Source organism: Ornithorhynchus anatinus, chromosome 3, assembly GCF_004115215.2.
Source record: "Ornithorhynchus anatinus isolate Pmale09 chromosome 3, mOrnAna1.pri.v4, whole genome shotgun sequence".
Classification (NCBI taxonomy): domain Eukaryota; kingdom Metazoa; phylum Chordata; class Mammalia; order Monotremata; family Ornithorhynchidae; genus Ornithorhynchus; species Ornithorhynchus anatinus.
The window spans coordinates 85,643,548-85,659,128 of NC_041730.1; the positions used below are offsets into that span (position 1 = coordinate 85,643,548).

The following is a 15,581-nucleotide window of genomic DNA, read 5'->3' on the forward strand; positions in this document are numbered from 1 at the left end:
GGCAAAGTAAAGTTAAGTGACTTGCTCAAAGTCACACAGCACAGTCATGGAGGACCTGGGATTAGAACACAGGTCCTCTGACTCCCAAGCCATGCTTTATCCACTCGGCAACAATGTTTTATGGACAGCCATCTGGCTAGTTGGCAAATTCCTCCAAGATAATCCGATGACCTCCTCCTCTCTCAGGATCACATCTGGAGAGTTTCTAGCACTCTACCTGTCTCTGCTTTGGGAGATAGAGTCAATGGGAGGCATCCCCACTCCATTATTCACTTGGCCAGTGGCTAACGAGAAGAAGGCAATCTGCTACAAGTCAACTGTGCTGGGCAGCAGTGGCATTGGAGAAGGTCGACAGTGGAGACTTAGGACTGCTCAGAAGAAGGCAATAGGGTTCTTAGGTAGACTCCTAGAGACCAGCTTGGGGGAGTGGGAAGAAAGGCAAACACAGCTTGGGAAATGTCCAAAATAACACCATCTTGGAAGGTCAGCAGCAAGAGGCCTCCAGGGCCCCAAAGCCTCCAGGATTGGACCAGAATGACCAAGCCTTGGCCCAAGAATAGATTCAGCCAGAACTGAGCGGAAAGGGGAGGCTGCAGCTGAAAGAATTTGGGTCAAGCTTTGGATGCCCAGCATCCAGGAGGAGCTGAGAGAGACGGGAAGAGACAGAAAGACAGACATAGATGGGGAGAGGGAGACATGAGGATAAAGAGAGTGAGAGATAACAATAATAATGATAATAATTATGGTATTTATTAAGCACTTACTATGTGCCAAGCATGGGGGAAATACAAGTTTATCAGGTTGTCCCAAGTAGGGCTCACAGTCTTAATCCCTATTTTACAGATGAGGTAACTGAGGCATAGAGAAGTGAAGAAACTTGCCCAAAGTCACACAGCTGACAAGTGATGGAGCTGGGATTAGAACCCATGACCTCTGACTCCTAAGCCTGTGCTTTTTTCACTAAGCCATGCTGTTAATAATGATTATGGTATTTGTTAAATGCTTACTGTGTGTCAGACACTATAGTAAGCACTGGGGTGGTACAGTGCCTGGCACATAGTAAGCACGTAACAAATACCATTATTATTATTACAAGCAAATCAGGTTGGACACAGTCTCTTGTCCCACATGGGCTCACAAACTCAAACCCATTTTACAGATGAGGTAACTGAGGCCCAGAGAAGCTAAGTGACTTGCCCAAGGTCACACAGCAGACAAGTGGCAGATTAGATGGGATTAGAACCCATGACCTTCTGACTCCCAGGACCATGCTCTATCCACTATGTCATGCTGCTTCTAGAGAGATAAGAAAGAAAGAGAGATGAGAGAGAGAGAGAGAGAGAGAGAGAGAGGGAGGCAGTGAGTGGTAAGGAGGTTGACAGCTGACTGAGGAGATGATTTGCATTTTAAATATGGGGTTTGGATGTCTGCTGCTCTCCAGACCATGCAGAATGTTCATGTTATACAGAGAGAGGGAGAGAGGGAGAGAGAGATTGGGGAGACAGGTTGAGATATATCAATCTTTCTATCTATATATACAGAGAGAGAGAGAGGGAGAGAGAAAGCAAAGGAGCAACAAGGTCAGCCTCAGAATCGATCCCCTTGTCTCTGGAGAGAAGCCAGGACAGCCAGGTGGATGGAGTGGAAGTTGAGGACAGGGGTTCCCATGGGGCGAAGCTCAGACCCTGCTGCCTAAAGCAAGGGGGATCTGCCCACAGCAGAGAGCAATGAGCAAAGACCAAACCTTCTCCCTGCTTCGTTGCCCAATGCCAGCCACCATGCTTCCTGAAGTCCTGGGCAAAGCTAGCTTATTATCAGTTCAGTGGGATGCTGGGATTAGCCAGGAAGTCTGGTAGAGGAGAAAGAAAGTGCCAAAGCAAGAACAGAGAAGTTGGGGAAACCTTGGGGGTTCAGATTCAGGTGCCTGGCTCCAGCCTCGGGGCCCGTGAGCTCCAGAACCTCCCTCCAAAGCCCCAACCCAACTTCCTCTTGGGACCCAGAATTTCCAGCTATTCTCCCTGGGGACTCGGTAGTGTGATGGCTCCTGTTGGCTTCCCCTAACGTGGGTGGGGGCAGGGGGAGACAGAGATGGATGGCACTAGAGGGTGGTCACTGAGCTGTCTCCCATCTCCCTCTCTCACCTACAGATTTCCCTTTCGACCAAGACTCAGATGGGGTTTTTTTTATGATATTTGTTAAGCGCTTACTATGTTTCAAACACTGCTCTAAGTGCTGGGGTAGATACAAGTTAATTAGGTCGGACACAGTCCCTGTACCACATAGGGCTTACAGTCTAAGTAGGAGGGAGAAAAGGAGAATAATAATAATAGTAATAATAATTATGGTATTTGCTAATCATTTACTCTGTGCCAAACACAGTACTAAGCACTGGGGTGGAGACAAGGAAATTATTCATTATTATTATTATGCCATTTGTTAAGTGCTTACTATGTGCCAAGCACTGTTCTAAGCACTGGGATAGATTCAGGTAATCAGGTTGTCCCACATGGGGCTCACAGTCTCAATCCCCATTTTACAGATGAGGTAACTGAGGCACAGAGAAGTGACTTGCCCCAGGTCATGCAGCACACAAGTGGCACAGCTGGGATTGGAACCCCATGGCCTTCTGACTCCTGGGCCCATGCCCTATCCACTACACCACGTTGCTTCTCTGAGGCACAGAAAAGTTAAGTGACTTATCTAAGGTCACAAGGCAAGAAATTGTCAGAGCCAGAATTAGAACCCAGGTCGATTGACTTCTAGGCCCGTGGTCTTTCGACTAGGTGATGCTGCTTCTCCAGGCCTTGCTCCCTCCTACATAGAATATGAGCTCCATGTAGAACATGCTTATCTTATATCTATTCCAATGCTTAGTACAGTGCTTGGCAAATAGTTAAGTGCTGAACAAATATCACAGTTATGCTTACTTAAGTGTTTGCTTTTCCCTGCCCTCTCACCACCCCACTGGGTCCCTGTTTGGGATCTACTATCAATAAATTTCAGGTCGTTTGAAGTTATCCAGTGCATTCCCCTCTCTCCATGCATGGTCCATCCCTCTCCCATCCCGCCTCTATCCGTAACACCCTTGGATCACTCACTCCTTTCCTGCCTTAACACCAGTCCCATGGTAACAGGAGGGAACCTCTCCCTAGCCCCCAAGTATTTGGGAAAAGCCATGGGGTGGGAGGGTCCAGTCTTGGCAGGGCTCAGGATAGTGCCAAAGACCCTCAGCCCCGCCTCCTGGTAGATAGTGAAATGTTTTCTTTTTTTAATATATTTTTTTTTCTGAAACAACTGGCCATGAAACCTTCTAATAACATCACGGAAAAGGTCAGGGAGAAGGAATTTCACACTCCATGAGCCAGCGGCTATAACTTCATCCCCTCCAGCGGCAAGGGAGACAGAGAGGCTGGCCAGTGCCCTAAATCACCCATTCCCTCTGCCGCTCCGATGGGCTAAGATGAGCTCCTGGCTCCTTCACTTCCCTTTCTCCTTCCTGGAGAGGGAGAGGGTAGGTGGGGGGGTTGACCTGTAGGAGGGAGGGGGGAGCCCAGGCGGAGAGGTCTGCAGCCTTGGAGTCACAGAACCGCCAGGAAATGTGAGGATGGTGACAGAGGTGGCAGGGATGCTGGGGACTCTGGGGAAAGGGCACAGCTCACTTCGGGGAAACAGCATCCAACCCAGGAAGAGATGGCAGTAAGCGGGGAGGAGGGAGGGAGGGAGAGAAGGAGGAAAGGAAGGAGGGAGGACAGGGTTTGGCTTTAAACTAAACCCAGGCAACATCAATACTTTAAATCCTTAGGTGTTCTGTTGGGCTATCCCCAAATCCTTTGCCCTTCTGCCCCCCACTTCAGATTTCCAGTCTCTTCCACTTGAGGATCTCCAAGCACCATAATAGGTTGCCTCCACTGTTTCAAATGAGAAATCAAGGTAGGATGGGGAAGTGCTCTACTCTTAGGGCACCCACCCTCTGAGGGGCAATGCTGGGTGCTAGGTCCCTCCCCACCAGGGCTGGGTTCAAACCCTGTGGCTATGGCAGGCATCCATATTGGCAGACTCCTGAGCACCCACTCAGAGGTCCTGGTAGGGGGTCTGCTCCTAAACCCTCCCCACAATAAGACAAGAAATTCTGGGGCAGAGCAGGGAAACCCTCAAACAACATGTACAAATGTACGCATGCACACAAATACACATGCATCTCTCTCTCTCTCCCCCTCTCTCCCTCTATCTTGCTTCCTCATTCTCTCTTTAAGAAGGCAGTCCTGTAGGGTTGAATTTGGAAGGTTGAGTAGGCGCTGCCTTTCTCTGTAGGCAGAGGAAACAGGATGGGGATTTTGCTGACATTTCTAAAGGAGGGTTCCCTCCCTATTGCTGGGCCAGCCCTTGGGAGTCTCCCAGCCAGATCGAGAAGCAGTGGCCTAGCAGAAAGGGCATGAGTTGAGGAGTCAGGGCACCTGAGTTCTAATTCCAGCTCCACCACTTACCTGCTGTGTGACCTTGGGGAAGTTACTTAACTTCTCTGTACCTCATTTACCTTATCTGCAAAATGGAGATTCAATATCTGTGCTCCCTCCCACTTAGACTGTAATAATAATGTTGGTATTTGTTAAGCGCTTACTAAGTGCAGAGCACTGTTCTAAGCGCTGGGGTAGATACAAGGTAATCAGGTTGTCCCACGTGAGGCTCACAGTTAATCCCCATTTTACAGATGAGGTAACTGAGGCACAGAGAAGTTAAGTGACTTGCCCACAGTCACACAGCTGACAAGTGACAGAGCCGGGAGTCGAACCCATGACCTTTGACTCCGAAGCCCAGGCTCTTTCCAGTGAGCCACACTGCTGATTATCTTGTATCTATCCCAGGGCTAAGTACAGTGCTTGGCATGTAGTTAGTGCTGAGCAAATATCACAATTGAGGTGTTTTTTTTCATATTTGTTAAGCACTTACTATGTGCCTGGAACCTTACTAAGTGCTAGAGTGGATACAAGCTAATCAGAGTGGACACAGTCCATGTCCCATGTGGGGGCTCACAGGCTTAATCTCATTTTAAAGATGAGGGAACTGAGGCACAGAAATGTTAAGTGACTTGCCCATGATCACACAGCAGACAGGTGGCAGAACTGGGATTTTGGGCTGTTGGAAATTTTGGCTAGCAGTTGGAAGAGTCCAGGGCCCCCAGACTATTAAGGGCTGGCTGCATAGAGGTTTCCAGAGTCCCTGGACTGGATCAAGGCCTTCAAGAACCCACCCCAAACTCACTTGAAACTCGTGAAGGCCTCAGCCCACCCCAGCCTCAGGCAAGGAGCTCCCCACTATAGCCATCCTGGTCCAGATCTCCCCAGAATGTCTGTGACTTAGAGTGGGCACTCCAAGTTCCTCCCACCGCCTTGGTCTCCCTCAAACCGCCATGGAGTCCGAAGGTGCTGGGGATCCCAACCAGCCACCATCCTCCTTGCAAACTGACCTGCTTCTCTAAGGGCTCCTCATTTTCAGCAGCAGGCACTGGTGGGGTTAGGAGAGGGGTAGGAAAGGAAGGAGGGAGAACAGGACAAGGAGACTGGTTTTAAACTAAATCCAGGCAACATCAATACCTTGAATCTCTAGGTCTTCCATTGGACTATCCCCAAATCCTCTGCCCTTCTACCCCCAGTGCCTGGCATCCAATCAGTCCCATACAGCTTCAAGACAGGAGAACAAAAACTCTTATCGTCCCTCTACTGTCTGGAGCCTCTGACCTTTTCACCTCTGTTCCAGCAGAAAGGTCAATGTCAAGTCAAAGTTTCCATTTCCCCACAGAGAGGCTAAAATCTAGAGGGGAAATGTGTCTCTCCAACTCCTCCCTCAATTCTCCAGCTTCCAATGAGGGTAATTTATTTTAATGTCTGTCTTCCCCTATAGACCATACGTTCCTCGTGGGCAGGAACTGTGTCTACCAGCTATATTGTAGTGTACTCTCCCAAGCGCTTAGCACGGGGCTCTGCACACAGTAAGCATTGAAGAGATACCACGGATTGATAGATTGAATGGGCCATAGCCCATTTCAATTTTTGCTCTTTGTACAGCAGTGTCCCTGTGTCATGTCCAGGGACTTTAGAGGATCCAAGCTTTGGTGACCTATACATCCTCTCCTACAGATCCATAGACTCCGCTCCTCTTTCTCTCACCCCTCTAATAACCTCTGGAAGCTTCCCTACCTCGACCTTGGGAAATCAGAGAGTTAGGGGTAAATCCTTGGAAACTGTAGGGAAAGGATCCAGGGAAAGGGGAGGGAGAAAGGAAAAAATGGGGGAAAGGCTTTTTCTCCTGAAACTGAAGCTCTGGGAGTAAGTGGACTTTCAAGGGTGGGTTGGAAAGGGGTTGCCCAACTTGAAAGGCTCCAAGAGACTCCTCCTGAGAGCTAGGGACCTGAGAAGAGGCAACAGGCCCAGATGATCAGTACCTGAAGAGCTCCCAAGGGGCTGCCTGTCTTTTCTTTCCTTTGTAAGAAAAGGAACTGGGGTGGAGGCAGGGCAGGCTCAATTGGCATCCGGGTGGCCTGGGCAGCTGCTGATTGACTTCCAGCCCCAGAAGGAAGATGGGGGACCCAGGGACTGGTGGCTGCCACAGCCTCGTGGTTTTGAGGCTGACGGGTGGACGAGAGAAACATCTGCTTGAAATATTAATAACTGTCAGATGGGAAGCGCTTGGGGGCTCAATACCATTTCCCACCATCTGTCTAGAGAGTAAACACAGTTTGTAGCATGGGCTCGAGTTGGGGGCTGGCAGCAATCTGGCAGTGTTTTCCTTCCTCAGCCCTAAATAGGGGGGAGGGGGTGCCTGTGCCCTTGAATGGGCATGGCACGAGGGCCAGCACCAAGGAGCTGGGCTCAAAATACTGAACCTGGATAGGAAAGACACAATTTTTGGTGCCGATGTACAGACTTCTCAGGGAACCCTGATCTCTCCGGGAACCCTCCTGGGTGACCCCTGACCCTTGAACGCAGCATGGTCCACCTTACCATGGGAGCCTGGGCTGGGGCTGCCATCCTTGGCCATCATCCTTGCCGACACTGTTGTCATCATCACCATCCTCCCCATTCATTCATTCATTCATTCATTCATTCATATTTATTGAGCGCTTACTATGTGCAGAGCACTGTCCTAAGTGCTTGAAAAGTACAACTCGGCAACAAATAGAGACAATCTCTACCCAACAATGGGCTCACAGTCTAGAAGTTTCACAGTCCACAACCCACCATACCACAACCTTGGCATTACCCTAGACTCAGCTCTCCCTGGCAGCCCACATATTCAACCTGTCAGCAAATCCTTTTGATTCTTTCTTCACATCATATCCAGAATCTGCCCCATCTCCATCCAAACTGCCGTCACATTGATCCAAGCACTGCTTGTAACCCACCTCGACTAGGACATTGACCTCCTTACTGACCTCCTTGCCTCCTGTGTCTCCCACCATATTTCACTCTGCTGCCTGGATCATTTTTCTACAAAATCATTCAGGCCATGTTTCTCCCCTCCTCAAGAAATTCCTGTGGTTGCTCATCCACCTCTGCATTCAACAGAAACTCCTCACCATTGACTTTAAGGTACTCTATCAGCTCTTTCCCTCCTGCCTCTCCCTTCTCCTCTCCCACTACACCCCAGCCTGCACACTTTTCTCCTCTCATACCTTCTCGCTTTGCCTCATTCTCATTTCTCTCTCTCAGTTAACCCCTTACTCACACCCCATTCACACCCGGCCAATGTACTACTCATCTCATCCTCGAAGCCCTTCTGAGTGCACATCTCCAGAAGGCCTTCCTGATTAATCCATTATATTTCTACCCTATTTCCCCCAACTTCTGCTTCTTCATATTTATACCTCAGCATTTTTGAGGCACCTATGCAATTGGGTATTCACCTTTCTGGTCCTCGTTCATAGCATTTATGTTCAGATCTTTATACTCTGTTGCTGCCTTCTACCTCGAATTTATTTTCACATCTGTCTCCCCTTGAAGGCAAGGATTATGACTTGTTACTCTACTAAACTCTTCCAAGCACTTCACTGCCACCCTGGATTCATCCCTTCAGCAGTGGCTCCTGTTGAGAGGGATGGGCACTACCTTAACACAGGGGCGAGAGTGATGGGGGTGGGGCAGGAGCAGTTGGGAAGTCTAGGCAAACTGATTTAATTCCCCTGGGCTTGGCCAGGTGAGAGCTAGCAGCATTATTGTATGCTCTGATCACGGTAGGGTGGTCAATCAATATCAATCAATCATATTTATTGAGCACTTACCGTGTGCAGAGCACTATGCTAAATGCTTGGGAAAATGCAACATAACAGAGTTGATAGAGATGCTCCCTGCCCATAATGAACTTACAGTCTAGAGGATGAGCTTATAGCTTAGAGGATTGATACTATTCATCGATCAATTGGCTGATTGATTGGAACCATATATGCGAAGGTCTCGGCGGTATTATAAGGTCCAGAAGTCCCACAGTGGGGCAGTGGAAGAGGGGATGCGGGGGCTGGGGTGGCATGCTGACTTACCAGGACCCTCAGGACTGTGGTTCCCACGGTGACGTTCTCAAAGAGGCTGACATTGTAGAGCGGCTGGCTGAAGATGGGACGGTTATCATTCTCGTTGATGAGGGTGATCTTGACCCGGGCAAAGCCCACATGGTCAGGCACACTCTCGTTGGCAAAAAGCTGAGCCGGGAGGGAAGGTCAGAAGGCAGGGTTGGGAATCGGGACTCCCAGAAGCAGGATGAGAAAACTTTCCCGTGACTCACCATTCCCTTTGGAGAGGGGTCTGGGCCTTCCTCACACTCCTGCCCCACCCCACTCTCCCCTCTTTCCTTGGGGCACTTTCTCTTCCTCTTCCCCCATCAGTCCCTGAGCCTGCTCCCTGACCGACCTCATCCAGCCAACCTCTGCCCATCTCCAAAGCTTTGTCACTTAGCAAAGGAGGACTGAGGTGTTTCTTCCCCAGAACTCCATGGGTCCAACTGTACCCTCACTGCCAACGTAGCCGAGAAGCAGCATGGCTTATTGGATAGAGTATAGCCCTGGGAGTCAGAAAGACCTGGGTTCTAATCTCAGCTTTGCCATTTGTCTGCTGTGTGACCCTGGGCATGTCACTTAACTTCTCTATGCCTCAGTTATCTCTACTGTAAAATGGGGATTGAGACTGTTAGCCCCATGTGGGACAGGGACTGGGTTCAAGACTATTTACTTGTATCCACCCCAGCATTTATTACAGTGCCTGGCATGTACTAAGCCCTTAACAAATGGGACAATTATTATTATTATTAGTTGAGATCTCCTTGGGGGAGCCAGAATGCAGGGTGGAACGGTGGCGGGCGAATGAGGGGGGACTTACTGCACTGAGTTGGAGCCACTGAATACCACGATGTTGGGGCCAACTGAGACTGAAAAAAGGCCCAGGCTTACTTCACTGTTACCAGGACTCACTGCTTCAGTAGCCTAGCAGTGGCCCCAGTTAGGGGGGACAGATGCTGCTGAAAACATGGGTGAGAGTGACAGGGGGACCCTTGGACTAATTTCATTCTTCCAGTCTGGGCCAGGAGTAGGCCAGCACCACTTTCAGCAGTTGGGTGGATTCGTTAATCTAAACTGCAAGGCCGTCTGGGAGCATCCATGCACGATGCCCTCTCCTGCTTGGCCTACTGAGCCCTGCTCTGTACGGCGGCCCTGGCTGTTCCTCTATGTTCCTCGAGCAGCCACCGCTGGACCTCCGGTTCTGCCAGGCTGTGTTTCAGAGCAGCAGTGTGGGGCTGCTGAGCAAGTAGGATTGTGGTTCTGGACAGGACTCATGCTGGAGTGGGACAGTGAGATGACAGCCTGGCAGACACTGGGTCTGACCAGGTTACTTGCCTGACAGGTGCATTTAAACCCAGGCTTTATACTTTGAAAAACTTTCGGAGTCCCTGAGGTAGGTAAAGTGGAAGGAGAGGGGAAGGGATTATGGGGGGATATGTGCTTGATCCAAAGATCCCCTAAACAGACTTTATTTTGGAAGGGGGAGAGGAAAATTGCAATTTCATTTTCTTTGCACATTTTGAGGTGACGGCTCGTGGGATTTGAGACTGGGGGCTCAAGAAATGGGGAACTGGGCTGTTACCCACAGTCCAGCGGTGGCTGCTCTGTCCTCCCTGAATGACCTTGCTGACCATCTCTAACACTCTGCCCCGCAGGTCTCACGTGCTCCCCTGGCCGGGATCTGGCTGCAGATCTGCCCACTGGTCTACCTGCTACTCTGCCCATGGCACTGCCCAAGACTCTGCCTTCAGCTTTGCTGCAGCTTGGCCCATTCTCCCAGTATACTTCCAGAACTGCCAGCAGACCCCTTCTTCACCAGTGCCTGGGGCTGGAATCCCTGGGTCTGTCCTGCTCTGGCAAGCTCATCCTTCCCAGCCCATTGAGACAGCCGGGACCACTGCTCCCCACTCCCTAGGGACCCGAACCCACTCCCAGAGTGTAAGGGTCTCCATTCAGTCCAGGTCAAGAGGAAACTGGGGAGGAAGGTTAGGGCAGGGGGGGAGGTGGGGATCCTCACAGAAAAGTCATAGCGGGAGATGGTTTCGTAGTCCAGCGGCACAGCCACGCGCACCCGGATGTCGGCCTTTCCCTGGATGGAGGTGGGGGAGATGATGAAGTGGCTGGAATTGTTGCCCACCAGGTAGACCTCGAACATGCTGTTCAGACCCTGCAGGGACAGACACCAAAATTCCACAACCCTGTTAGGGGCCATGCTGAGGCTCGGAGGAGGAGACCAGATGAGGGATGCAGCAGCTGGACTGGAAAAGTTGATGAGGGGGGAAAGGTGGGTTTGGGGGTGAGGGGTGGGGGAGTGGCATCTGGGGGATACTCCGATCATGGGAAGGGCAGCCTATAAGGAGAGAGAATAGCCACAAGAAGAAGAGCTTCAACTAGTGGAAAGAGCATGCGATTGGAAGTCAGAGGACCTGGGTTCTAATCCCAGCTCTGCTAATGTCTGCTTTGTGACCTTAGGCAAGTCATTTAATTTCTCTTTGCCTCAGGTACCTCATCTCTGAGTCCTATGTCAGACAGAACTGCATCCGACCTGATTGTCTTGTATCTACCCAAGCATTTACCTGGCACATAGTACGTGCTCAACAAATACCTGAAAAAAAAGAGCGAGGAACCAGGCAGGGATCTGGAAAAAAATCCAAATTCCTTTTATAGATTAGTCTGTAGCCATCTCTCAGCCTTGAATTGGGAGAAGAGGTCTGATGAGTAGATCACATCCAGACAGGAAAACAGAGATTGTCTGGACATCTCCCCATCTAGACTGTGAGCTCACCGTGGGCAGGGAATATGTCTATTTATTGTTATGCTGTACTCTCCCAAGACCTTAATACAGTATACAGTAAGGACTTTGTATACATTCATTCATTCATTCATTCAATAGTATTTATTGAGCACTTACGATGTACAGAGCACTGTACTAAGCACTTGGAATATTCAATTTGGCAACAGAGATAATCCCTGCCCAATGACGGGCTTACACTCTAATTGGGGGAGACAGATGGACAAAAACAAGACAATATAATCACGATAAATAGAATCAAGGGGATGTACATCTCATTAACAAAATAAATAGGGTAATAAAAACATATACAAATGAGCACAGTGCTGAGGGGAGCGGGGAGGGAGAGGCGGAGGAGCAGAGGGAAAGGGGGCTTAGCTGAGGGGAGGTGAATGGGGAAGGAGGAGGGGGCAGAGGGTGGAGGGGGAGCAGAGGGAAAAGGGGAAGCTCAGTCTGGGAAGGCCTCATGGAGGAGGTGAGCTCTCAGTAGGGCTTTGAAGAGGGGAAGAGAGTTAGTAAAGTATACAATAAAGACTCAATAAATACGATCGAATGAATGAATGAATAACTTTTATCTATGGCCACAAGAGAACCCTGGTACTGCCTGACTTGGGCTAGACCTTGGGCGTTATAGCACCAGAGGTGAGAGAAGGAAGGCTGTGGATGTAGCTCAGCTGGCCTTCTCCACTATTCCCAGTGCCAGCATTAAATGCTGGGTTGGGTGGGAAGCCTGGCAGTGTCATCTCTGAGCTCGGTGGGCCGGCACACAGCTCTGTTCATCGGCTTGCACAGATCAAGGATCCAAATGTATAATCCAGCACCTGTCATGAAATATTCATCAAGCAGTGGACTTTGTCTGCTGGTCTCCCCCTTGGCCAATGGGGTAACTGAGGTCACTGATGGGGCTCAGACCAGGACTCCACCCAGGGCAGTTGCACCCCTACCATCTGGCACCTGCTTTGGCACTGCCTTCATAGCAAGCCCTGCCAGGCCTGCTCCCTCCATCTCTCAGAGAGAGCTCTGCCATGGGTGGAATGGCAGAAAGAGTAGCATCTGACCTCCGTGGCCCATGCCCAGCTCAGGATTCTTGAACATTGCTTCCTATGCTTTCCGGGGAGCCTCTTCCTGGCACTGGGGTGGGGAGAGATTGAGATACTTCATGGTCAGACTCCCCGACCCCTTCCTGTGCTGTGACCCAGGCCAGCCCGTGATGGCAAAACACTGGAAATCCACTGGAGCTATTTTCAATTTTCCCAGGTGGCGGGCTCTCTCCTGGAGAAGGAGGGGATCAATTAAATGCCCGAAGGGACACTAATAGCTAAAGGCATCTGAGCATGACAACTCCCATCCGGTGTCCCAGCAGACAGTCGCCCAACTTCTCTCCCCACAAACTAACCTTCCCTTGTGGAAGGGAAGCCTACCGGGCCTGCTGTGGGGTCTCCCCAGCTCAGCAGGATGCTGCCAGCCAGCCTGCAAGCAGGGAGGAGAGAAGCAGAGAGCTCGATCACCCAAAGACTTCCTGAACACCCAGTGGCCTGTCTTTGGACAGGATGGTTCAAAGCCAACTTCCTGACTGAAACCCCTTCTCACCTTCCACCTTCCCTCCCTCTCTGAATTTCCCATGAGCTGTATGTTCCTGTCTTGTCTTTCAGGGGCAGGGAGGGGAGAGAAAAAGAGACCGAGAGACCCAGATCCCTTTCCACCTTCCATCCCCCCTTTCCTAATTTTCCCATGAGCTGTCTGTTCCAGTTTTTTCTTTCAGGGATAGGGAGGGGATAGAAAGAGAGACTGAGATCCAGTGAGCCCCATGTGGAACAGACTGAATCTGTTGGGCACATAATGGATTTATGGACAGTGTTTTGGACAGTGCTTGGCACATAGTAAGTGCTTATCATGATATTGTTGATGATAGTGATTAGAGAAGCAGTGCAGCTCAGTGGAAAGAGCCTGGGCTTGGGAGTCAGAGGTCATGGTTTCTAATCCCAACTCAGTCGTTTGCCAGCTGTGTGACTCTGGGCAAGTCACTTAAATTCTCTGTGCCTCAGTTACCTCGTCTGGAAAATGAGGAATAAGACTGTGAGCTCCACGTGGGACAACCTGATCACCTTGTCTCCTCCTGCACCCCCAGCGCTTAGAACAGTACTTTGCACATAGTAAGCACTTAACAAATGCAATCATTATTGTTATGATGATGGTGATGATGATGATGAGAGAGAGACAGAGAGCAAACAATTGAAGGAAAACCAAGAGGGAGCCAGTGAAAATCATGGAAGGAGACAGAGAGGAGACAGAGTTTCTGAATTAACCTGCTCCAGTCTTCTTCATTAACATCACAGGAAGAAAGGAGCAGGTGCAGAGGGCAACCCAACATCACCAGGGTGAATGTACAGAGCCCTGAACTGAGTGCTCAGTGTGTGCAGAAGACCACTGTCTTAACCCTGACAATGTGCAGAATCCTGAACTTGAGTGCCTAGTGTATGCAAGGCCCTGTCCTTAACTCTGACTCTGCAAAGGCCTGAACTGAGTGCCTAGTGTGTGTGGAGCCCTTTTCTGAACAGTGCCCTGGATTGGGTGCAGAACATTGCACTAGATGCTTGGGAACAGATGAAAGCAAACAACCTCAGAATCCCCCAGAATAACCTCTTCCGCCAGTGAGTACCCTTTCACCCTACAGTTCAGCCTGGAATGACGGCTGTAACCCCACTCCTTTCACCCTTTTTGCCCCCCCCCCCCCAATTTCCAGCCTCCAAACCTGCTTAAGCCCAAGTACTGTCCTAAGCGGTGGGGTAGATACAAGTTAGTCAAGTTGGACTCAGTCCCTGTCCCACATACGGCTCACACTCTTAATCCCCATTTTACGGATGAGGTAACAGGCCCAGAGAAGTGAAGTGACTTGCCCGAGGTCACACAGCAGACATGTGGCAGAGCTGGGATTAGAATCCCTGACCTTCTGACTCCCAGGCCTGTACTTTATCCACTAAGCCATGGTGCTTAGAGGGTAGGTCTTAGGGGCCCCATCCCAATTTGGAGCCCTATTTGGGGGGCCGTTGGTGCTTGCCGTGTGCGTGGCGGGGAGGCACTGGGCTGGCCCCTGGATCTGACGAGGGGCTATTTTGTCAAGAAGGGAGATAAAGAAGAACTTCAAAAGGAGCCCCAGCATGTGTGGAAAAGAGCCGGGTGGATTAAATTTCCATCCAGCCAGGAGAGCGGATGGGGCTGTTGATATCTGCCATCCCTAATTACCAGCACTCGAGCATCTCTACCTCACCATGGGAGGCTTGGGGCCAGGCAGTCTGCACTGGGCCCGCGGGAAGACCCGTTGCTCCTCTGCCAGCTTTGTCTTCATTTATTTATTTATTTATATACAATCAACTCAAATGAAACGGGCCCCCCTCCACCACTCACCCTTCTCCCCGCCCCATGGTCCTGACACCGACTTGGTCTCCTGTGCCTGAGCATCTGAAGAGGCCGGATCTCAGACTCTCACAGGGTCTACTCACCATTCCCCCTCTGCCACGAGGGCCTGCCTGCCCTCGGTTCAATCCCTGCCCAGATCCAGACCCCCGGTGGCCGAGAGTGAGGTCCCCCTCCTCTTCCTGCACACCCCCCAACCCTGGGCTCCCTCCCTGATCGTGGCGGGCAGAACTGGCCCAGGCAGCCTTGGAGGAATCTCAGTTCCCTGCTGGACCAGGCAGCTGATTTGAGCCCACAACCTGCACTTTCCCGAATGCACAGAGGAAACGGTGGCTGGGACTGGTGGATACTTCTGTCCTGCTGCCCTGTCCAGTTCTGCATAGTGGATAAAGCACAGTCCTGGGAGCCAGAAGGACCTGGGTTCTAATCCTGACCCCTCCACTTGTCTGCTGTGCGACCTCAGGCAAGTCACTTTACTCCTCTGTGCTCTAGTTAGTTCAGTGGGGATTAATTCTGTGAGCCCCATGTGGGACAGAGACTGCGTCCAACCTGATAATCTTGTATCTACCCCAGCACTTAGAATAGTGCTTGGCATATAGTTGCACTTTCCAAATAATATCGTTACCCAATCCCGGCTGTGCCCACCTTTCCCAGGCTAGCCGGCACTATGGCCCTCTCCATCCCACAGCTCCCAGGGACCGGGACACTTGGACTGAGCATGGCTCTCCATGCTCCATCCCGTTCTGGACACTGGACCCAGTCCTCATCTGACAGTTGCTGCTCAACCTAAACTGGAGGCCAGTCCAAAAGCAAGGGTGTTTGGGCAGGAGCTTG

The 15,581-nt window shown here is 50.7% G+C and overlaps 1 protein-coding gene across 1 annotated transcript in view; it reads right to left on the reverse strand.

Annotated features, from left to right (window-relative positions):
* Positions 1-15,581, reverse strand: part of CDH23 (cadherin related 23) — a 382,425-nt gene that overhangs the window by 169,221 nt on the left and 197,623 nt on the right. Inside the window, exons 11-12 of the mRNA XM_039911511.1 lie at positions 10,560-10,709; positions 8,531-8,689 (exon numbers count right to left, since the gene is read on the reverse strand). Coding sequence (XP_039767445.1) covers positions 8,531-8,689; positions 10,560-10,709 — 309 coding nt within the window. The remainder of the gene's footprint in view (positions 1-8,530; positions 8,690-10,559; positions 10,710-15,581) is intronic.